This window comes from Camelina sativa, chromosome 17, assembly GCF_000633955.1.
Source record: "Camelina sativa cultivar DH55 chromosome 17, Cs, whole genome shotgun sequence".
Lineage (NCBI taxonomy): Eukaryota > Viridiplantae > Streptophyta > Magnoliopsida > Brassicales > Brassicaceae > Camelina > Camelina sativa.
In genome coordinates, this window is record NC_025701.1 from 32,178,206 (window position 1) to 32,202,900 (window position 24,695).

General features: G+C 35.6%; 6 protein-coding genes across 7 annotated transcripts; 5 read left to right on the forward strand and 1 right to left on the reverse strand.

The window, feature by feature from the left end:
- Positions 868-6,371, forward strand: LOC104758594 (myrosinase 4-like). 2 transcript variants are annotated; one of them, XM_010481486.1, is made up of 13 exons: positions 868-1,090; positions 1,176-1,236; positions 1,363-1,421; positions 1,516-1,591; positions 1,683-1,760; positions 4,620-4,707; positions 4,806-5,049; positions 5,162-5,280; positions 5,396-5,607; positions 5,685-5,716; positions 5,789-5,885; positions 5,990-6,098; positions 6,192-6,371. In XM_010481486.1, exons 1-13 carry the CDS (start codon positions 902-904, stop codon positions 6,358-6,360), a joined length of 1,533 nt encoding a protein of 510 aa, XP_010479788.1. In that variant the 5' UTR covers positions 868-901; the 3' UTR covers positions 6,361-6,371. The 2 variants fall into 2 exon arrangements, with proteins under 2 accessions (XP_010479788.1, XP_010479790.1); XM_010481488.1 differs by having other exon boundaries at positions 5,685-5,713.
- On the forward strand, positions 8,070-9,018 carry LOC104758595. The gene has a single exon (XM_010481489.2). It carries the CDS (start codon positions 8,308-8,310, stop codon positions 8,680-8,682), a length of 375 nt encoding a protein of 124 aa, XP_010479791.1. The 5' UTR covers positions 8,070-8,307; the 3' UTR covers positions 8,683-9,018.
- LOC104758596 (serine-threonine kinase receptor-associated protein-like) lies at positions 10,388-12,985 on the forward strand. Its single transcript, XM_010481490.2, has 7 exons — positions 10,388-10,847; positions 11,012-11,147; positions 11,244-11,325; positions 11,714-11,889; positions 12,000-12,137; positions 12,236-12,375; positions 12,595-12,985. The coding sequence occupies exons 1-7, from the start codon at positions 10,730-10,732 to the stop codon at positions 12,834-12,836; spliced, it is 1,032 nt and encodes a 343-aa protein (XP_010479792.1). The 5' UTR covers positions 10,388-10,729; the 3' UTR covers positions 12,837-12,985.
- Positions 13,141-14,401, forward strand: LOC104758598 (probable histone H2A variant 3). The gene is made up of 2 exons (XM_010481493.1): positions 13,141-13,393; positions 13,854-14,401. The coding sequence occupies exons 1-2, from the start codon at positions 13,286-13,288 to the stop codon at positions 14,148-14,150; spliced, it is 405 nt and encodes a 134-aa protein (XP_010479795.1). The 5' UTR covers positions 13,141-13,285; the 3' UTR covers positions 14,151-14,401.
- On the reverse strand, positions 14,315-17,416 carry LOC104758597. Its single transcript, XM_010481491.2, has 7 exons — positions 16,935-17,416; positions 16,536-16,819; positions 15,756-16,442; positions 15,530-15,658; positions 15,251-15,454; positions 14,968-15,168; positions 14,315-14,872 (listed from the first exon to the last, which is right to left on the reverse strand). Exons 1-7 carry the CDS (start codon positions 17,203-17,205, stop codon positions 14,756-14,758), a joined length of 1,893 nt encoding a protein of 630 aa, XP_010479793.1. The 5' UTR covers positions 17,206-17,416; the 3' UTR covers positions 14,315-14,755.
- Positions 19,353-20,785, forward strand: LOC104758599 (caffeoylshikimate esterase). The gene is made up of 3 exons (XM_010481494.1): positions 19,353-19,753; positions 19,848-20,193; positions 20,274-20,785. The coding sequence occupies exons 1-3, from the start codon at positions 19,360-19,362 to the stop codon at positions 20,584-20,586; spliced, it is 1,053 nt and encodes a 350-aa protein (XP_010479796.1). The 5' UTR covers positions 19,353-19,359; the 3' UTR covers positions 20,587-20,785.

A 24,695-nucleotide genomic window follows, 5' to 3' on the forward strand; every position in this document is an offset into this window, starting at 1 on the left:
CGGTCGAACTACTGGCCCTTATATTTAAGCCGCTTCTTGTGCCATAGGATTTTAAAGAAATGATTTGTTTCAAGATCTAAGAAGAGTTATGTTTAGGTTTTCAAAAACATTGTTATGTAAATTTGGATTTACTCACACAAAATTTTACAAATATTTCTAGATTTACTCTTTTTAATCAAAATATCAACTATGAAAACTAAGACAATTTTTCATAATCTTTTTCATATTATTTGTTATTATGACACAAAATCTAAAATTATCTTTATTCTTCCCTGCACCAGAAGTTCATGTTTTATAACAATTTATCGTGAGTAATATATATTATTTAGTTGACGTAACTCGAGGTTGATTGTATATTTGTTTCCAGGTGTCAGGTGGTTTTCTATTATTGTAGGTTGATGTGGTTTTTAGAAATACGTAAATTAATATTCGATACTTATTAATGAGACAGGTCATGTTTTGCTTATGGAACGAAGGTTGTTCCTTTCACAAGTAATATAAACAACCATAATGTACGCTAAATGAGAAGGGATACGGAACTTAAACCTCACAACAACTAAAAACTCTTTTTGAATGAATGTTATAACACTGATTGAATTAATATATTGAATATAAATTATGGTTAAGGAACATATATTCTCACGCAGACATGTAATATATGGGTGTCGTAAAACTCAAAGTGACTAATTTTATTTATTAAGAAAACAAGACAGCGAGGTGGAGAACATGCATGGAGGATCAAATTCAATGCAAAAATGTACGTAACCAGTTTACTTGAATCTCCATGCAAGTTCCCATGCACTCAAACCCTTCTATTTAAACCCCTCCAAGTTAATCGTTTAATCATCATCAAAAACAAACATAACCAGGTCCATCAACAAAGCAAAGAAAGAAAATAGAAATGGCAATTCCAAAAGCTTACTACTCTTTAGCCATTCTTGCCGTTCTCTTGGTTGTTTCGAGTAGCCAAAAACTCTGCAATCCAGAATGCAAGGCCAAAGAACCCTTCAACTGCGACAAAACTGTTGCATTCAACCGTACTGGATTTCCCAAAAATTTCACTTTTGGTGCCGCTACTTCTGCATACCAGGTATACATATATATATCTCTTCGCCATGATGGCATTTGTCATACCCTTTTTTTTTAACAATATCAAACATAATTGGCTCTACCAGATTGAAGGTGCTGCACATAGAGCACTTAATGGATGGGACTATTTCACTCATAGATATCCAGGTGATCACAAACATCACTTACCGTATTATTTATCAACATGCACCTCGATGTATGATAGTAAAACGTATAAATATATAAAAGAGCGATCAGGCTCATGATATTTTGGTTTGCTATATATATATACAGAAAAAGTTCCAGATCGTAGTTCAGGAGATCTTGCTTGTGATTCATATGATCTCTATAAGGTTTGAGGCTATCAATGACGAATGTACATATATTATATTTGTGCAATTTTGTAATTTCAATTTAGTTTTACAACTTTCATATAATCTTGAACAGGATGATGTCAAACTACTGAAAAGAATGAATGTTCAAGCATACCGACTCTCAATAGCGTGGTCAAGGGTTTTACCAAGTAAAATATAATAACAAATCTTCTTTTCATCATGTTTTCATCTATTTAAAACATTCAATGAATGAACTTTGTGATTATTTACTAATCTTAGAGGGACGTCTGATTGGGGGAATTGACGAGAATGGGATAACATACTACAACAATCTCATTAACCAGTTGAAAGCAAATGGTAATTTCGAAATTTAACACTAGTAAAAATGTATCGCATAGCCACTTCAACGTCACGGTCACTCCGTGGCATTTTTCAAAATAGTGACGAAACAGTCACATAAAATCACGAAAATGAAAAAAGATTAAAAACGTGACTATGACGTGGTATAATCGTGGCTAGAAGAGTCACGACATAGTCACGGCAGTGACTATCACTAATATAGCCACGCAAATTCACGTTAAATTCGTGACAACAAAGTCATAAAGTAAAAATGTGATAAATTGGTAACAATATAAGCAGGCCCGTTTCTATGGGTGGCAAGTGGGACAAAAGCTTAATGTCCAAAATGTTTTTTTTGTTAAAACTTTTAAACGAAAAAGCCATAAAAAACACAAAAACAAAAAATTTAGTGTTAGAAAGGCCTACAAATTTGTATTGTAGGGCCAAAAAATTTTAAAGACGGGCCTGAACTTAGCCACAGTATATCCACACAATTTTCGTGGCTAGGGGAGTAGTCAAATCAAATAATTGAAAAACAGAGCCTCCGTCGTAGTCGAAGTCTGATTTCCGTAGTGGAGCAGAGAATATATTCGATTTTTTTCCACGGGCAGAAGAGTGTGACTATATTCATGTCTGTGATTTAGCCACTGAAGAAATCGTTGCTCTTTCATGGATACATTAGTGTCCCTTTAAAATAAAAAGTCGATTTCTTCAGAGACTAAATTGTTTTTTTTTTGGTTTCAGACAATTGTTTCAGTTCATCTTCTCTTCTCTTATTTCTTTTTTCTTTTTATGTCTCATTTTCTCTTTCGTCCTCACTATATCAAATGTCTCGTTATTTTCAAAGTAGAGAATGGATGGATCGACATATTGATCCAACAAGAAATCGTGTATCAGAAGAGTTTTTAGAGGGAATTGATGTTTTTCTTGCGTTTGCTTGTAGTCAAGCATCTTACAAAGAGTCAGGCACTATATTGTGTCCTTGTGCACGGTGTAAAAATCGAAAGCAGAGAGATGCAAAAACTGTATCTAGCCATCTTTTTCGAGTTGGATTTAAGGGAAACTACTATGTTTGGTCAAGCCATGGAGAATGTTACTATGATGCTGGTGAATCCTCGAGAGCAAATCATTTTTCCGGTGAAGAAGCAATGTGGGATGAACAACACACAAATTTCACGACTGGTAATGATGAGAATTATCCATATGCAAATATTAATGAGGGGCAAGACGTGTCATCAGCCCATGTACAAGAGAATCTGATGGAAACAACCAACGAAGAACCATACCATGATAGCGTTTTCCAAGCTTTTGAAGCAGCCAATCAACCTCTTTACGATGGGTGTGCTGAAGGAATTTCTCAACTATATCTTGCTTCACGTATGATGAAGGCAAAAAGCGATTACAATATGGTAGAGGCATGTGTTGATGAGATATCACAGACTATCAAAGATGTTTTGCCCAAACCAAATACAGCTCCTGCATCATATTACGAGGCAAAAAAGTTGACAAGATCACTTGGGCTGCCTGTTGAAAAAATTGATGTTTGTGAGGATAACTGCATGCTCTTCTGGAAGGAGGATCGATCACTTCTATGCTGTCGGTTTTGTGGTAAAGATAGATACCATCCAAACAATGGAAAAGGAAAAAGTCGACCAAAACAGAGGATGTTTTATATGCCAATTCACAGCAGGGTAAGTCAAGCAAAGGACGCATTTATGGAATAGGCAGTGTTCAATACCGGGATTTCGATCCTTCTGAGACTGTCCCAGCTTCTCTTCAACGCAATCTCGACATAGACTTGCGTATCTCTGGCTTGGAAAAGAACTCTGAAACTGTCAACACTAATGTTGAAACGCTCAAGGCTGACATGACAACACTCAAAGATGATATGGTTGCCTTGAAGAGTGAGTTCAAGGACGAGATGGCTGCAACACGAGCTTCACTAAATGTGATTCTACATGCTCTTGGGGTGAATTCTGCTACTGTCCAACAGGTTAATCATACTCAACCTTCTGTTCCTGCTGTAACACCTAGTAATCCCACTGCCCTGAATGCCACAATGCCTAATACTGCCTCGACCTCGACTCCACCTTTGACTCAAGCTCAACAAGCTGACTTTGCTTGATTGTTTATCTTTTAGCTTTGCAAAATATTTGCAACTTTTGTAAGACTTAATCGGCTTTTGTAAGTTTTTTGGAATCTCTTGGATCTTTTTGTAAAACTTTGGAAATATATGATATTGTATTTTAGATTTTATATTTCACGTTTTCAGTTTTTATAATTTCTATTTCACGTTTCAGATTTAGAAATTTTAGGGTAAATGTTTCAATATTTTATTGAATCTGCAATTCACGATTAGTCACATAAATATTTGTGACATAGTAATTTTGTCACAATGGCAATGTCACGATGGTTCGTGGTTAGGAAATGGCACTGTTTAGACACAAGTGGTTCGTGTCCACTTTAGTCATTGAAAAGACATGACCATAATCGTGGCTAACTGACCACGAAAATATGCCTGACCATTTCGTGGCAATTACTCTCACGAAATAAGCGTGCCAAAATCGTGGCTAATAAACCACGAAAATCTGTCTGGCTATTCCGTGGCAAATATTGTCACGAAACACGCGTGCCAAAATCGTGGCTATAACGTCACGAACAGCCACGAAATATTTTAGTCCACGATCGTATAGACACGATATTTTTTCATGTCATGCCGTGTCTGTTGGATCATATAGCCACGAAAATATGACCTTATTCACGGAATATTCCATGGCTATAGGCTCTGTTTTTACTAGTGAAGTAACTAAATTATACATTTTTAATCAATTTATTATTTTTTGGATATTAAAAAAAAAATAACTTATATGAATACAGGCGTAGAACCATATGTGACTATATTTCACTGGGATGTTCCCCAGACTTTGGAAGACGAATATGGAGGCTTCTTAAGCCCACGTATAGTGTAAGTGCATGAACGGATTTTTATTCTAAACTTGTTATTTCTAAACATCGCTTCGATCTATATATGACTAATATTTATTATGTTTGATACATGAATAGGGAGGACTACAAAAACTACGCGGAGCTTCTATTCCAAAGATTCGGAGACAGAGTCAAATTTTGGATCACTTTAAATCAGCCTTTCTCTCTGGCAACCAAAGGTTATGGAGATGGATCGTATCCACCGGGACGGTGCACTGGCTGTGAATTTGGAGGAGATTCAGGAACTGAACCTTATATAGTTGCACATAACCAACTTCTAGCTCATGCGGAAGCTGTATCTTTATACCGCAAAAGATATCAGGTACAGTTTTTTATATACATTGTAAACATCTTATATATAATTTATTTTAGGCGTAGGTTTTATAATTATATGTGGTGTATTTGTGGTCCGTAATTATAACATATTTATGCAGAAATTTCAAGGTGGTAAGATAGGAACAACCTTGATCGGGAGATGGTTTGCCCCACTAAACGAAAATAGCAATCTCGACAAGGCTGCTGCAAAACGAGCATTCCATTTTTTCGTTGGATGGTAAATATATTTTCAATTAAATGATTCCCAATTAAAACTCTCTCACACGCACATATTGAAAGGTTAATTTGGTTATAATTTGTTTTTGTATCAATTTTTTCTTACATATATGAAGGTTCATGGATCCATTGGTGTACGGTGAATATCCAAAGATAATGAGAGAGATGGTAGGAGATAGATTGCCAGAATTCACACCTCAAGAATCAGCTTTAGTTAAAGGATCACTTGATTTTCTAGGGTTGAACTATTACGTTACACAATATGCAACCGACGCACCTCCTTCGACAGAACCTAGCGCCATAACCGATCCACGAGTTACTCTTGGATGTATGTAAAACAATTTTTCCTATTTTTTGTTTTTTAGATTAATTATCTAAACACATTATTCGTTTAACTGGTTTCAGTTTATCGCAATGGAGTCCCTATTGGTGTTGTGGTAAGTATCTGACATTAAAATCGTTTTCATATTCAAAAGATTACAACGTTGATTTGAATATTTTCTCTATAGGCTCCTAGCTTCGTCTATTATCCTCCAGGGTTCCGCCAGATTCTAAACTACATCAAAGACAACTACAAAAATCCACTTACCTACATCACCGAAAACGGTATGAGCATACCATTTATACCATTTCATGCTTCATACATTCAAATAGGTTTTAGTGAAAAATCTATATAATGTATTTATGATTAATCTTATGTTAAATTTCAGGAGTTGCTGATCTTGATCTTGGAAACGTAACGCTTGCAACTGCGCTTGCCGATAATGGACGAATTCAAAACCATTGCAGCCATCTTTCTTGTCTCAAATGTGCCATGGAGTAAGTTATAATTCATCTTTAATATGATATATACTTTCTTTAGAGAATTATAAATGTTAATACATCAAAACTATTCTTTTAAATATATTATAGGGATGGATGCAACGTAGCAGGGTATTTTGCATGGTCATTGATGGATAACTACGAATTCGGAAATGGTTACACTCTCCTGTTTGGTATGAATTGGGTCAACTTCACTAATCCTGCTGATCGCAAAGAAAAAGCTTCGGGAAAATGGTTCTCTAAGTTCATTGCAAAATAATTGAAGCCATAGATACAAATATATTCCATATTCCAAACCTCGAATGTAATAAAATATTGTACTATATTTATTGTGTATGCTTTCTTACTGGTTAAAGTTATGTGTTGTAATAATCGACCTTAACTATAGGTNTATAGGTCCATGTATGGTTGCCCAAAAAAAAAAAAAAAAAAAAAACTATAGGTCCATGTATAAGGTCATGAAAATGTATACGCAGCTTTTTATTGTGCTTGTTCAATACTCTTGCCAAGTATAACATCTCAGAAAAATATTATTGAGTAGTGCGATATAGTTTGATATCAGTAGCATGTCATTAAAGATGTAAATAAGTAACCAAAATTGAGAGCATTGTGAATTTGTGAGACTGTATACGTCTCTTTGTAGTAAAAACAAAATCTCCCAAATTTTCGGATTAGTCTTAAGTTTTCCTAGATCAAGTATGTGGTTACAAAGGCAAATTAATCGTTGTACTTACGGTATTACGCATAAGGCGGAGCTCTTAGCCAAAGCCAAGAAAAAAATAAAACCTAACTGCAACTCATGGGAGTTGAACCTGAATAATAGTGCCAATATTAATACAACTAAACCACTGGACTAAGTAAAACTTTTGTGGAAAACGGCCGAAATTTCCATTTTATTATGCACGGCTGCAAGCCAATGTTTGGCTTGCTTGGCCTCTTGGCATGCTAAGAGTCTTAGCATTATCAAAGAGGGGTTTGAATTAGTTCCAGTCGTTGTATAATTTGTGAGACTGTATGTACGTCTCTTTATCGTAATTAAAAATTATCCCAAATGTTCCTGACTAATCTTAATTTTTTAAGATCAAGTACGTGGTTATACAAAAGCAAATCTTTGTGCCTACGGTATTACGTATAACGAGGAACTTCTCTTTCTGCGACTAGTGAGGATTCACATGGTAAATAACATTTACATTTTATGGACCAACGTCACCAGACCTTATTTTCGAGACAGGATAACAGTTTCTCGTGGCCTAAATTTCTTGTTTGAATGTTTGTAAAAAACCAAAATATTATGAGCAACTCCTAAATGAAAATGTTATTAGCGGAATACTATTTTGTCCGTTGAACACTAATCCGTCCAACCGCGACCGACCGCTATCATTATCACCATTTCAAAATACCCAAATTGTATTGTGAAATACTAATAAAACAAACGGTTCTATGACATTTAAACAAATAAATACATTTGTCTTGAGAAAAGTGCAGAACAAGACATTGTGCAAGTTGGCCGATAGATTAATCGCTCGACGCGTTTAGACTTATCTATTCCCCAAGGTTCGTCACATTCCAATGCATCCGCGCGTGTCCACCATAATATTATCACCGTGCACAATTACATCTCTCGCTAGACCGTTTATACACTTGTATTGTACATACTACATAGCCAAATGTACCATAGCCATGTGTAAACCTCATTCTAGCAGATCATATACAAAAAATAACCCAAAACGATTTTGTCAGTAGTCTGTCTCGACCGATCACTGTCAGAAACTCAGTATATATAAATAAAACTGTGAATGGTTGTAGCGGTTGGGGCGGACAAATCCATCCGTAGATATATATATTGAATACCATTCAAACCCAAAGATTTTTTTTAGATCCAAAAATTGTATAAACTATAATCAACGGTCGTAGAAATTTCACGTTTAAAATAAGAAGTATAAAAATTCTACTTTCGTAGAAAATACATATTGCAATTTCCAAAGCGTGTAGACTTATCCCATCTCATTACGGTCGCAATCTAGTCCTTCACACGTCCACCGTAAACTTCCATGCACAAGCACAATTCTGTAATTCCTATAATACCCTTGGTCTTTCCGTTATAATTCAAACGTACCACCACCTCCATCTTCATTGTAGCAACAAATCCAATTTGTATAATTTGAAAACAAATTTCGAAACCCTAAACTACATTTTTCACTTTTCCATGGCTTTGATTATCTCCTGCTCCGCTCTAACCACGATCCGAGCATGTTCCGGATCCGGATCTTTAAAAAACCCGGATTCGAACCGTAAGAAATCCGCTTCTTGGTGGGCACCTCTCTTCGGTTTATCCCCCGATCCAGAATATCTCAACATCGACGGCTCAGGCTCTTCGGTGAGTTCGGATTCGAATCCGGATAAAAAAGATATCTCCGGGTCGGGTCAGACTCAGAAGCTCCGTCGCGGTTGTCTCACGGAGGAGAAAGCTAAGCAGCTGAGGAGGAAAATAGCAGAAGCTTCCACGTTCCACGATGTTATGTATCATTCCGCCATTGCATCTCGTCTCGCTTCTGATCTCTCCGGCCGGGTTGAAGATTGATTGAAAAACGGATCCGGGTCAGATCTGGAGATGGGAATCTTTTATTTGTTTTATTTTATTCTCAGTGTTTCGTATAGGATGCAGACCATATTCTATCGGTGCTCCTTTTTTATTAGAACCGTTGGATTGTGTTTGGTCTTTGTTAGTATGTGTTGTTTGTTGTAAATTCTGGTTCCTCATTGACCGTTGGATTATTAGTAGCCAACCGTTGGATCTCCCACTTGTTCGTTTAGACATCATTTATTGTCACTAATCAGCTCTTTGAATCTTTGATTGTACTTCAGAAACTGAATATTTGGCCTTGTTTTATTTTAGGGACATAACCACTTGCATGAACTTTTGATTTTGTATAATAAATGATGTTTTGTAAGTTTGTAACCACTTGTGAGTTCGTGTGGGTTGAAGATTAAAATAAATGATTTTGTATAATAAGTGGGAGAAGCCAACATTTTGTGATTTCATACTCCACAACATATCATATCCACAACATAAGGTTTCATGCTAAGCCGGTTGTATCTTAGTTTTATATTGAACACAAGATTACAACGGATGACTCTACACATAACAACGTATTAAATTTCAGATTGTCGAAAGTTTGAACATTTTCCACTTCCGTTACTTAGATTTAAATTTGTATAAGCTACCACACACTTGTGTTTAAACAAAGAGCGGAGAAAATGAAGTTAGAAGAGAGAAAGATATGCACACTCATACATGATTTTATCAAGTTTATTGTTACTATATGACACCACATATGTCTTGTCAAGGACCTTCTGCTTGGAATCCACTAGATCAGTTAGAGAATACAAGAGAAATCGATCTTAAAATGCCCCCATGGTGTCTATCACTCTACTCTACATGTACCAAACTGTATATAAACTATTCACGTTGGTCTAGTAGGCTAGTACCCTCTTCTTCAACATAAAAGACTCCTCCTTTAAGCTTTCAATCGTTTGTCAAACAAGCCCTTCACTTGCAGTATTATATAGCCACATGCCTAATGCCTTGATGTTTCAACTTTCAACTAATTGTAATTTCTTTAGCATGTTCTTTGTTTGTCTTAATGTTTAATGCTAGTAATCTTGTCCATATATAAATCACTAATTGTAATCTTTAATGCTAGTAATCTTGTCCTAATGCCTTGATGTTTCAACTTTCAATTAATTGTAGTAATTTCTTTAGCATGTTCTTTGTTTGTCTTAATCTTTAATGCTAGTAATCTTGTCCATATGTAAATCACCAAAAAAAAAGTTTCTACAATAAATAAATAAAAAAGCACAAAATAATTATACTTTGTTTCTTATTAACAAAATAAATAAAGAATATTTTTTAATAAGTAGTATAATTATTCCCGCGTAATTTTAAAGTTTATAATTTCATCCAACGACATCATATTTTACATTTACGAAAATATTACCTAACTTTTATTCTCCAGTTAGCAGCCCCTTACCATATATATATACATAATACCAGATTGACTCTAATATTTTTGTAACTTTAAACTCCAATGATTCTAACAATAAACAAAAAAAAAATGCAATTTTTCTATGAAGAGAACAAATGTAAATGTTGTAAAAGAAAAAAAAAAAAGAGGACATATATGTAAAGCAGAGAAATACATGGGCGGTTATGCAAAACATAAAAAAATACAGGAAAGTACCCTAAATTAAAAGAAAAATCTATATATACTATTATTTTGGTCTTCTCCTTCCCGATGTAGAAATCCCTAAAACTGGGCTACTGTTTTTTTTCTGCATTACTTTGTACAAAATCAAAAAAAAAAAGCACCCAATCCTTACGCTTTCTTCTGCAAATTTCCTCCTTTTTTTTCTCTTTTTTGTTCTGTAGAATCTTCAGAATTAACATTACTACACTGTAGCTTCAGAAATTTTCTATTAAGTGTAGATCGATCTGATTGTTGTTTTCTCCCAATATATTTGTAGAAATTACCCAAAAAACAAAATTTAGGTTTTCAGCTACTCGGAATTGAAAAAAAACCTTTACTTTGATTTCAAAAGGGTTCGCTCAATTTAGGGTTTAGGATTAAATGGATAAGAAGAAGGTGACGATTCCACAAGTTTGTCATGGCCATTCAAGACCTGTGGTGGATTTGTTCTACAGTCCTATTACGCCTGATGGTTTCTTCCTCATCAGTGCCAGCAAAGGTAATACTCCTTTTTTAATTGAAAAATTGGATTTTTTTTTTTAATTTTGGGTCAGTTTAGTTTACGAGAATTGTTGAAAAAAAACTCATTCCAATTGAGTAACTTACTAGGATGGTTTATGGGGTTTTGAGTATGTGATAATATTTGTGTGTTTGATGGTTTAGATTCACATCCAATGTTGAGGAATGGGGAAACTGGAGACTGGATTGGTACGTTTGAAGGGCATAAAGGTGCGGTTTGGAGTTCTTGTCTGGATAACAATGCATTACGTGCTGCATCTGCTTCAGCCGATTTTTCAGCGTATGTGTTTCGTTTCTTAATTTGTTTTCCTATATACAGCATACATATATATGTTGGCCAATCATCTAAATTTTTTGTTATATTGTTTTGTTTCAGCAAACTTTGGGATGCCTTAACAGGGGATGTGCTGCATTCTTTTGAGCACAAGCATATTGTTCGAGCATGCGCTTTTTCAGAGGTTCGTTTGACTTATTTACTCTCTCTCTCTCTCTCTCTGTAGCTATTCTCAGTTTCTTAACTGAGGTTTTGTAAAATGTTAACGGTATAAAGAATTGGAGTTAGGTGAATGTATGTACTGACTATAATCCTTCTTGCTATTATGCGACTTCAAGTCATCTTAATAACATCTCTGTGGTTTCGATTATTGGTTCTAGGCAGGCTTGTTATGTAACAGCTCTTAGTCTAGCATTTACTGCAGTGAATATAAGTCGAAGTCGTTGAGGATTTGGTTAATTATGTGATAGTGGAATTGATTCCAGATTAAACATTTGTTGTTTGTGGATGGCACCTCATCGTTCCGCTTTTATGCATTAGTCACTAATCGATCGACATTTTTCTTTCACTAGGATACAAAATCGTTGCTCACAGGAGGATTTGAGAAAATTCTTCGTGTTTTTGACATGAATCGGTTGGATGCACCTCCTACAGAAGTTGACAAATCTCCTGGTTCTATCAGAACTCTCACATGGCTTCACAGTGATCAAACAATACTAAGTTCATGCACTGACATTGGTGGTGTAAGGTATGAACCAAACAAGACATGGCCACAAACACATTGCTGCATAAAACAAGGCATAATTTGATAGATCTTTTGTTTCCTTTCTCTTATCTTCTCATTGTAATCTTATATAGGTTATGGGATGTGAGGAGTGGGAAAATTGTCCAGACATTAGAAACTAAGTCTCCTGTCACCAGTGCTGAAGTGAGCCAAGATGGACGGTATATAACTACTGCTGATGGATCAACAGTTAAATTCTGGGACGCAAATCAGTAAGTTATCATTCCAGGAAGACAAGAATCAGATATTTGCTTATTACCCTTTTCATTTTGCTCATACTCTTATCTTTGTCTTCTTTTATTTTCACAAGTTTTGGACTGGTGAAGAGCTATGACATGCCCTGCAATATTGAATCTGCGTCGCTGGAGCCAAAGTCTGGTGAAAAGTTTGTTGCTGGTGGAGAGGATATGTGGGTCCGAGTGTTCGATTTCTACACTGGCGAGGAGATTGGTGAGTGACTCTCAAAACATTAATGCCATCATATTCAAAAAGTTAGCGTTTAAGAAGTAGGCCATAATCTTGTCGTAGCTTCTTTGTTAATCGTCATCCAAGTTTAAGTTCCAGATAGCTTCAGTTTGATTAGAGTTTCTGATCCTGTTAGCTTGATAGATCTTTGAGGTCTTGGTTTTGGCATTTTTCTGATTTTGTCATCTTTTTTCTGAAACATAGGATGCAACAAGGGACATCATGGTCCAGTACATTGCGTGAGGTTTACTCCCACTGGTGTGTCCTATGCTTCGGGATCTGAAGACGGAACCATCAGAATCTGGCAAACAACACCTGCGAACCCCGAAGAGAACGAAACAAGCTCGAGGAGAGTGAAGCATAGCGTGGATGAAGTTTCAAAGAAGATTGAAGGCTTTCACATCAACAAAGAAGGGAAAACCGCAGAGAAACCATCTGATACTTAAGAGCGTATAAAAAACAAGCCTTTATAATATGTCTTCTTTAGCTCTTTGTCTCTTGATTTGCTGTGTTTTTGTTTATCAGACTTGAAAAAAATATACAGAGAAAAAAAACAAAATCTTATCTCTATCGAATCGAATCTAGTTTTTTTGCAGGGGTTATTTTTAAAAATAAAGCAAAATATGGGGACGAATCTGTGATTTGCGATACATCTTGACTTTACATTGGGCTTGGGCTTTTTGTTTTCGCGGTGGTGGAGTGTAATTAGGTTTGGGGGAGAAGGGTAGAATGGTCAACATAAACCGACTTCTTTTTCTCTCTCTCTCTTGGGAAATATCAATCGACTTTGTTTCGCGAGCTCTCTCTCTCTCTCTTTCATCTTCTTCTTCATCCTGGTGCGATCTAAATCTCCTTATCTGCGAAGCGTTTTTACTGTGAGACTTTTGGCGGGAAAATGTCGGGGAAAGGTGCTAAGGGTTTGATTATGGGGAAACCCAGCGGCAGCGACAAGGATAAGGATAAGAAGAAACCTATCACTCGTTCTTCTCGAGCTGGTCTACAGGTATTCCATCACTCTCTCTTCTCCGTAATTAGTGTGTGTTTCCTTTGAATTCGAACTGGTAACGATGAGTAGATCGCGTTTTGAAAGTGTTGGATCGATTAATCTATTAATCTCTGAGCTAGATATACCTTAGTTATGAAATAGTGACATTGAGATGCGAGATTTGGTATTCTATTGTCTAATCTGTTGGAGATTTGCTTCGTTGAGCTTTTGTGGTTGATATCGACCCCGATCTTTTGATTCTCCCTGATTTGGTCATTTTGAGCTCGTAGCTGCAACAAATAGCTTAATTTGGTTCATCAATGTGTGGTTTCCTTGTACCAGTATTGTTGTTGAAGCTCTTGAGGTTTCTCATTCGTAAATTCATTATACTGTTTGATGTTTGTGGCTCTCATAGACATTACAGTTAGTATTTTAGTTTAATCTCATTTTGTGGCTAATTTTGGTTTACTTTGTGTAGTTCCCGGTGGGAAGGGTGCATCGTCTGTTGAAGACTAGGTCAACAGCTCATGGAAGGGTTGGAGCAACTGCAGCTGTTTACACAGCAGCAATACTGGAGTATCTGACTGCAGAGGTTTTGGAGTTGGCTGGTAACGCGAGCAAGGATCTCAAGGTGAAACGTATCTCGCCAAGGCACTTGCAGCTTGCGATTCGTGGAGATGAAGAGCTTGATACCCTCATCAAAGGAACTATTGCTGGTGGTGGAGTTATCCCTCACATCCACAAGTCTCTCATCAACAAATCCGCCAAGGAATAGAGATGATGTTTTTTTAGTTACCGCATTTGTCATGCTTTCCCCCTTTCTGTTTCTTAAGTAATTCCGAGAGTCGTGTTTGATAAAGACGCTAGAGAGCTCTTTTTAGGATGGTTTGCTTTATTGTTCAATCGGCGTACCTTTTGTGTTAGAGACTTCTTGAGTCGATTTATCTATCTTTAAACATGTATTCGAATGATTCTCTAAAAAACCATTTCTGACTGGTTTGTTTGTATCAAAGTAACAGTTCATCACCAGAGAAGGCATGACAGATTAATTGGTAAGGATTTGTATTTTCTCTGAACAGGAATCATATATACATTATTCATGAGAGAAAGACAGGTTGTGTTTGAGAAAGTTGGGCTGATAATAATATACACTTGGCCTAGTTGAATGCCATAGCTCCAACTTTTGTGCAGATAAAAGGATCCGAAGTAAGGTTCTTTGTAGCAATTCTGGTTGGAGTTTTGATCCTTTAAGAATGAACCACGAAAAAGTCATATTCTTCTGTAGAGAGATATTGATGATATCTTGCAGACGTTGTTTCATCAAACTCTTTTCTTTGGGATGGTTTTTTGTGGCTTGGTATGGTTTTATTTTATGTTGTTTTAGGAGTTTGGTAGTTTGGGTATCAGTCTGCAAATGAAGGAACCGAGAGCGGAAACAAGTGTTGTAGGACACTCCTCATGTGGCAGATGGCCGCAACTAGAGATCTCTACTAGTCTCTGTGCGCACATACAAACACAAATAGATAAGACTTTAGATTCAGGATAGCAAAACCAAGTTATGAAATTCTTTGTTGAGAGAATATTAAACTTACAGAATTGGTGAGCTTCGAAGCCAAAGCTTTTGAGGATTTTAGAGGAACAAGAGCATCTTCAGCCCCAGCAACAACTAGAATTGGAAGATCTCCCATGGATTTCAACAGAGCTGATGCATTTTGAGGTGAAAGTATCATCTCATATGATAACTTGCTTATCTCATTGAGTGCTTCATCCCAAGCTTCTAAACATAGAGGAGCCTGAAATGTTTAACCCCACAAGAAAGGCATTAGGTAAAGGTAGCTTTACGGATGGCTATAAAGTGTGAGACTTAGTTATTACCTTGTAGAGCATTGTGACATCAGTGGTTAGCTTGGTGGTGTTACACCATGCACGTCGGTTCACCAATTGGGTTATCTCGGTTCGCAATAAAGGACGGACCAAGTGCTTCTTCCTTAGTGAAGTATGAAGAAGTATCCTTGCAAAAGCAGGAACTACTTCTCTTGATAAGCTAACGTTTATCAAAACCACCCCTTTGATTATGATCTGTAAGCAAACAAGGGTATAGTCAGGGGCAATAACGTACCAAAGTCATAAGCTTCTAAATGATCTGTTTCTTACATTGCATTTTAAGGTAGATGCTTGTATCTTTTCTGCGGCCTTGAGAGCAAGCAACCCACCATCGTCGTGGCCAACGAGTACCACCGAAGAAAATCCCATCTCGGAGCAAAAAGAAAGTAGTAGATCAACCTGTGAATCAAATATGTCAAAAGAGATGGGAGATGAAGAAGCTTTCACAACGTATACAGAACATATTCAACTGTTATACATATTTAAAGAAACCAACCTGGCTTTCGAGGTTATAAGGGTTTGCTAGGTTTCTCTTCTCCCAATCTTTCCGGATAAGCCTAGAGGTCAATCCCCAACCAGGCCGGTCATATGCAACAACTCTGCAGCCAAGCTGATGAGACAAATTTCCCATTACATGTCTCCATGAGAAGACTCCACCTCCAAATCCATGGACTAGAACTATACCAACATCTTCATTTCCCTCCAAACCTATAGAATCCATTTGATTTATATCATCCTTATTAAACACGCTAATGGGTGTGGTTTGGTAACTGGCTAACAGAGGATCATATAACGATGATCTATCAGGCTGAATAGTGTAGCTTCGATGCAAATGACTGCTCTGAGTATGGGAGGTTAAGTTTGACATCTGCTTGTCTAGTACTCTCAGCCTACTCGCATTCATGTCCACTGCAGAACCATTTACGGTAACGGAGGGAGTATGAGGAGGAATATACTGTGAAGTACACTGCTTGTAATGGACAGTTAAGCCTTGGATCTTGATGAATAAACTGTCTGCATTTGCAAGCAGTCTTGGTTGCAGCTCCTCTTTGTCCAAAGATGTTCCCCTGAAAGAGTTTTGTCTGAATTCACCGGCATAGTTTAAGAGTTTGCAGTTTGATCGAGTGAAAGATTGACGATGAGCCTTCTTGTAACCTGAGAAACCAGATTTACATGAGAGAACCTGCAAATACACCATAGAGAAAAGAGTTGAGCTCCAACCACAAAAAACTCAAACTAACAAGTGAAAAAAACAAGAGAGTAGTAGTATTTTTACAGCTTCTTGGTCAATTTTGTGGTACATTAGCTTCCTTCTCGCTCCACAGCTCGTTCGATAAGCTACCACGACATGAGCTAGACCAAAAACAGCAGAGGATAGTAGCAAAAGTGGCATTCCCCATGAGATCTTGAGGTTGTAGACCTTAGCCTCAAGATGAGAATTCACAGTGAAAACACAAGTTTTAACCAAAACAAGAAGTATCCCTCCAAAGGAAGATAACATCACAGTTTCAAGATAAATACCATAAGCTAATCTTGTGTCTTCACAAACCCAATACAGACCTGTTTCATCATCAATATGGAAGCTTAATATTAAATCAAGAAACCACATATATATATATATATATATATATATATATATATATATCAAAACATTTGTGTTTGGAGTAATACGTACAGATAATGACGAGAGATCTAAGGAAGGAGATGAGTGGTACATCAATGAGAGAGCTCTTGAAACTATATAGACGAAGTTGTTCTGCAGTGGAGTGGCAAGTGAGGCACGTGATGCTAGAGACGATGAGACAAGGAACAACCACATCAGCCACCGTGATCAGAACCGGCAAAGACGAAGCTAACAGAGACGCCATCATTGCTGCCACAAAGAACACTGTCCGTACACATCTCCGTGCTTTCTCCGCCACAATCCACGACTTCCACGCCGCCATTTATATGATCCCGGCCGACCTTTTCTCAAACCAAATCCGGCGGTGGCTAAATCAATGCAACTTGACCACCATTCTCTCTCTCTTTTCAAATTCAAACAAAACGTTATAGCTTTTTAGGAAAATATGTATAGATAGATTTTTAACTTGTAACGGTTTGATGTATTATTAACAAAAAAAATTGGAACATAAAATATAGTAATGAGTTGTATAAGATAAAGTAATTAAATGAGTGGGGAAATATTAAATGATTAATGGACCAAAAGACAGCAAAGACAAAGAAATGATAAAGTGTGTTGGAGGAAGAGTGACACATAGAAGCATGTGAACGTTAGGTTTACTCGCATATTCTTCCAGCCATTTTCTTCTGTCTTTGTTTCCCCCTTAGGTCAATTTAATTCGCTTATACTATTTCAAAAAAAAAAAAAAACAAATAGGGATGTCGTAATTTATTAAATCTTGAATGTTATTTTTTCTATTTTTTGTTTTTTAGAAACAAGAAACATCAAAAAAAAAATTTATTGTAATTTTTTAAGTGTAAGACACGAAAAAGCTTTTTTTTTTTTTAAGCTAGAAACTATGGATGTGTCCTGTGTACAGATAATTGAGATGCAATAAGTATGAAACAATGATCTGGCAGAGCAAATTCAAGATATTGTTTATGACTAGATAATTACAAGAATCTTTATATATCAAAAAGTAAACGAAAATTCTTATTATAACAAAAAATATATATATACTATTACTAATAGAATAATAAGTCAATAATTATAATAATGGTGTTCCCATGCATGTTACTGCGGCAACAATGGGAATAAAATGGTACACACCGATTCATGTACGTTTTCAAATGTCGCATGTCAATACAATACAATACAATACGAGGATACTACATAATAATGTATAATATTTGAGTCATCCCTTCTTATAAATTACATTATACATATCCTTACGCGTATCAAATTAATTTATCTTTCTATCAATCATCATGATTTTGTGTTCCTCCTCTTTGATTGTTCTGCAGCTTCCGCTGCATTTTACTAAAAACACTTTTAAATTCTCAATTATTGCAAATATAATTGTAAGTTAGTACAATATGCATTTTGGATTTTTTTTGGTCATAAGATTATGAATATATTCGTTTTTGACTAAGAAGAGACTTGTTATATGAATGGGCCGATATCAACAATGAGGCCGTCTAGTTTTTTAAGCAATGCCCATTCATCACTTCTTTCAATAAGACTGGATACGGAAGATAGCTAAATTATACCGGACCGACGGGGTAGGTAAGAAAACGAACGAACCGAACCGGGGTTGGTGAAAAAGTGACTTAATCTGTCATGAACCGAATAGGATGATTCCACCAACTCTTGCACCAACTCTGAACGACCCCACCACCAACCCCAAAAAATCGCGGTTGGTGAAGAATGAAAGCGAGAAAAACGATTACGTCCTTATCAATTCTATATCTTGGTTATCTAAATCACATCCTATTTTTAGTTCATAATGACAAGATGATAACACCTACGCAACGATGAACAATTTTCTTTTGTAATAACAAATATAGTCATTCAATTATTATTATGTTAAAAAAAAATCAACAACACTGCGAAATAAATAACAAAAAAAAAAGTTTGTCTAAAAAATAAATAAATAATTCTTTATGATAACGAATTCAAATTCATGCATGAAATTTTGTTGTTGAATTCTTAGATATACTGAAAAAGGATTCCTATAAAATAGATTGAAAGTTTGAATATGACTATTTATATAGAAGTAAATATAGAGAGTGAAGATTTTCTTCCATATAAAATATATATAGATCCTTTAACAAAAAAAAAAATATAGATATATTATATTCGCCAATTGTATATTTGTTTATTGCAATTGTGTTTCTTTAATATTTAGTTAATGTAGATTAAAGTATAATGTTAAATATAAGTGGTTTTGGTTGTCTTAACTCTGAACGGCTAATGTTTAGAACATTGTTCTATACACTACTTACATAAACTTGATCACTGATATTATACTATTAAAGCATTATTTAAAATACACTTTATCCCCAAAAGAAGAAAAAAAAGATCTAAATAAATAAATTATATTTTTCTTTTAGTTAATTTTGTTCAATAGGCTGTATATATACAAAGTACAAAACTCATGAGTAGCTCATCTCCACAAACCAAACTCAAAATAAAAACAAAACAAAAACCAAAAAAAAAAACGATAAAAACGATGAATTCAGCTCCGGCAACTCCTCCGCCACCGCCACCGAACTTTTGGGGAGACATGCCGGAGGAAGAGTACTACACATCACAAGGGGTACGTAACACCAAATCATACTTCGAAACACCCAACGGCAAGCTCTTCACTCAGAGCTTTTTACCGTTGGATGGTAAGATCAAAGGGACTGTGTATATGTCCCACGGCTACGGATCCGATACGGGCTGGATGTTCCAGAAGATATGCATGCGTTTTTGTAGTTGGGGTTACGCTGCTTTCGCCGCAGATATTCTCGGTCATGGCCGTTCTGATGGCATCCGCTGCTACATGGGTTCGCTCTAGCTATATACAACTCTGTTTTGAAATCATTTTGATCAATCTGTTTTGGTAGATTTAAGTATTGTGTTTGTTTTGTGGTTCTTTAGGTGATATGGATAAAGTTGCAGGAGCATCGTTGGCTTTCTTTAAGCATGTTCGTTGTAGTGATCCGTATAAGGATCTTCCGGCTTTCCTCTTTGGTGAGTCTATGGGAGGTCTTGTGACAATTCTCATGTATTTTCAGTCGGAGCCTGGTACTTGGACCGGTTTGATCTTCTCGGCTCCTCTCTTTGTTATCCCTGAGGATATGAAACCAAGCAAGCCTCACCTTTTCGCTTACGGTCTCCTCTTTGGGTTAGCTGATACGTGGGCCGCAATGCCCGATAAGAAAATGGTTGGGATGTCTGTCAAGGACCCCGAAAAGCTTAAGATCATCGCAGCTAACCCGCGAAGGTACTATAAAACTACTTCTTGGAAGCAACCGTTTACGATTATCATTAGCTTTACAATAATATAATGTTTTGCTTTTGCAGATACACAGGGCCGCCTAGAGTGGGAACAATGAGAGAGTTACTGAGGAAGACCGAGTACGTTCAGGATAATTTCGGGCGTGTAACTATTCCGGTGTTTACGGCGCACGGAACCTCGGATGGAGTAACATGTCCTACATCTTCGAAGCTACTATACGAAAAGGCATCGAGCGCTGATAAAACATTGAAGATCTATGAAGGGATGTACCATTCGCTGATTCAAGGAGAGACGGACGAGAACGCTGAGATTGTGCTGAAAGATATGAGAGAATGGATTGATGAAAGGGTTAAGAGGTATGGATTAAAAACCGCTTGAACAAACCGTTTCATTATTGTGTTACAAGAACATGAAAGATAAATATGTATATTGATGTTATGATCCCATATCGTCGATCCGACTGGTTTTGTTGTCTTGTGTTGTAATCCAAGTTCAAGAAGCATGACTTTTGTGATGTGATAATTTATCTATATCATGGATTATAGAAATCTTATCTATATCATTCATTCTTTTCCTATATCCTGGATTTAACCTACATATGAGGTACACTTCTTTTGTTAAATTATTGGTTGTGGTTAATGTATAAGAAAATAATAATGTTGGAAAAATGTATAATAAAATAATGTTAAAAGAATTTCATCATCACTTACACGTGTGCCACCCAATAATGTCAAAAAAGAAAACGTAAATGGAAGATTAAATAAAAAATAAAATAAAAAAGCCTAAATGAAAATGTGAATATCTACTTCTAATAAAAAGAATCTCAATGCATTCACATCAACAAATACAGGCCCAACTAAACTACTACCTTATGAGTTCTCAAATCTCATATAACCTAAATCGTTACTATCTAAGTCGAATGGATTCGTCACGAAATAAATAAGGTCGAAGGCTCTTCATCTCATAAGTTTGATATGTCGACAATATGAAGTGAGTTTCAATGTCATTGCTAATTACAATTCAAAACCAAATCCAAGAGAGTGGTTTTGTTTTTTTTTTGATATGAATATCCAAGAGTGTTTTTGTTGCATAGTTGTAAAAATCCAAGAGTGTTTTTGTTACACTAAGTAGCTGTAAAAATTCTCTTTCATTCATCAGCTGATCAAGATTATAAACATTTCAGAGCTGAGGTAACATGTGAATCAGAAATTTGGTGGGACTTGTGGGTTACTGTGATGATGGAGATAACTTGGCTTCGATTTACGAATACATGGCAATCAATTATCTTACTTATAATAAAATATAAAATGTAATATCTATAGTTAATCTTTTTTTCAGGTACTATAGAGCAAAATTACTAAGTGAGAAGACTGATGTGTATAGCTTTGGGGTAGTTTTATTAGAAATCATCACAAACCAGCCTGTGATTGGTTTAAACCGGGTGAAAGCGCATATTACAGAATGGGTTGGATTCATGCTCATGGAAGGGGACATAATTAAGGAATATTAGTGATTCGAAACTGATGGGAGAATTCGATACAAACGGCGTGTGGAAGATTGTGGAGTTGGCTTTGGCTTGTGTAAACCCTACCTCAAACCGTCGACCAATAATGACACATGTTGTGATGGACCTAAAAGAGTGTTTGGACTCTGAAATTGCCAGCAGGAAACAAGGGAATCAAGAGATGTATTCAAAAGATTCTATTGAATTAAGCTTCTTTCCTACTTCTAGAGTATCACTTGGACCGAGGTAAATTGAGAGTAATCCAATGAACCCAATGATGTCTTATTGAATTTGAAGTCTTATGAACTCAATGATTAATGTTTAAAGAATCCATTGAAGTGTTTAGTTATCTGGAACTGAAAACAAATTCTTTATGAATCAAGGAAGCGGTTTCTTAGGTAACAAGAAATTAAATCGATATGACAGTACTCCACAAGGCACAAAAGAATTGTTTTCAGATAATATAGGAAGCGGTTGCTTTGTTTTTGTTCAATCTTATATTTTTCTTGCTCAATCTTGTGCTTTTGTTTTTGTTTAATCTTGTGATTATATTTTTTTAAATTAAATATTTTATTTGGATAATTGAACCTGATCCTAAATCTAAATCTTGTGCCTTTTATTTGCTTTGTTTTTGTTTAATTTATTTATGTGTTTTTAAAATTTAAAGTGGTCAGCCAGATTTTTCTTGGAATGATGATACGGACAGGAAACCATTTTTTTTTTTTTTTTTTTACTTTCATAGAGATAATATTAGATTTAGGATCAGGTTGAATTATCCAAATAAAAGATTTATTTAGAAAAAATATAATCACAATTATTTTATAATTATATACATTTTTCTATAATAGAATGGATATTGTCAACGCCGCCCATAATAAGGCTATAGTACATCAAATTATATATTTCCTGGAAGATGTATAATTTGGTTAAAACAAATCTACAAACCTACAATTTAGGTAACAGAAATTTAATCAGGCTAAAACAAGCAAATTATATTTACCTTTCTTTTCAAGTCATATATTTCCTGAAATTAAAAGAAAGATGTATAATTTATCTAGTAACATACAAAAGAAAGATGTATAATTTGGCTAAAACAAATCTACAGATTTTCTCTATTGTAAATCGAATCAATTATTGTTAAAAAAAACAATAAAAATATAGTTGTAATTTTAATTACATTATCAATTCTAGTCCTAATCGGTGATGAAAGCCTAACTAAATAAGGAGTGGGAAATAAAACAGCCATGGCCACTTTCTTATCGTTTCTATAAATCCCCGTCATCCTTCAGTAGCTGCCACGTACAACACAAACTTAGATTCATCATGTTTGATTCAATGTTCTCTCGTCGATGGCGAGCAGCTTCCACATGCGAACAGTTGTTGCAACAGCTTCAATGTCGTCTTAAGCTACTCATAAGCAAGAAGCAGGCATTATCAAGAGATCTACGTTCAGACATCGTTATCTTCATCCGATTCAATGACTTCAAACATGCTCTCCGTCGAACCGAACAACTCGTCCTCGTCAAAAACTCGGTTATCGTATACGAATTGTTGCTTCGGTTCACTAAATTCATCATCCATCACATCCCCTACATGAAAAAACACAGGTTACATATAATATAATTCTATAATATACGTATTTTAATTGATTTCTCTCTTGGTTCTACTTTTCTTGAAATACAAAAACACTAATATATTATTCGATAATAAACGTGTAGAAAATTGTCTAATGACAAGATTAACGAAGCAGTTTCGAGTCTTGTATTTGCCTCCGCGAGTTGTGGACAAGAACTACGTGAACTGGTTAGCATTAAAGAGCTGTTTTCTCAACGTTACGGTCAAAGCTATGTAACAACTGCTCTTCAGCTCCGCCCTGGGAATCTTGTTAACCTCCAGGTTTCAACCTTCTCAAACTTTTTTACATTCTTTTTTTCTTTTTATTATTTTTCTTTTTTTTTTGTCCGCATTAATGATAACAATTCACAAACCTTAAAATACAGATGAAAGAAATATTTTCGATACCTTCGGTATCGGAAGGTGCAAAGACTCTATTGGATGAAATAGTTCACAGTTTAAAAGCATTGAAGCATCAATATACACCTGAGATTGATAAACAGGTAATATAATTTAACTTGTTATTGGTGTAATAATCAAAAATCACTAGATATTGTTTTTTCTTGGAATCTCAATTTTGTTGGACTTGTGTGTGCATGTGTATTTTAGGTGAATAAAAAGGAAGAGAAGAAAGCAATGGATTCGGACTTGAATTGTTGTTCGGATAAGCAATCACCACACGAAGAGAAATTATTGGAGGATGATTATATAGAAGAGGCTCAAGTGGGAAAAGCTCAGAGAATACTCAGAGAGAGTAATGAAGAAGACAGAAGAGCACCATCATCATCACGATTGGATGAAATAGCTATGGAGTTTAGTCACCGTTTAGAAGCATTCAGGTTTGAATATACACCTGACAAACAGGTAATGTTATATTTCTTCTTTATTGATCACTAGATTTTTTTTTTTTTTTTTTTCATAATTTTTTTTTTTGACTTGTGTGTGTGTTTAGGTGGATAAAGAAGAAGAGGAAGAGAAGAGATTAATGGCTTTGAATGCTTGCTTGGATAAGCAATCACCTGACGGAGTTTATAAATTCAGCCTCACGGATTTTGAAGAAGAGATAAGAAAGGAAGAGATAAAAAAGGAAGAGAGATCAATGGAGGATGATTATATAGAAGAGGCTCAAGTGGGAAAAGATCAAAGAGTATACAGATTCAAAGAAAGAAGTGAAGAAAGAAGAAGATCATCATCATCATCATCGTCTTTACTATCAATGAAAGAGCTTTGTGACATGGAGAGTATAACGTATTACAAGACGCAAAAAAGGACTCATCAAAAAAGAAGAAGGTCATCAAAGAAGGAAGGACAAGAGGATAGACAAAAGGCAGTAACTAATCAAGACGTTCATCATCCTGATTACGACCAG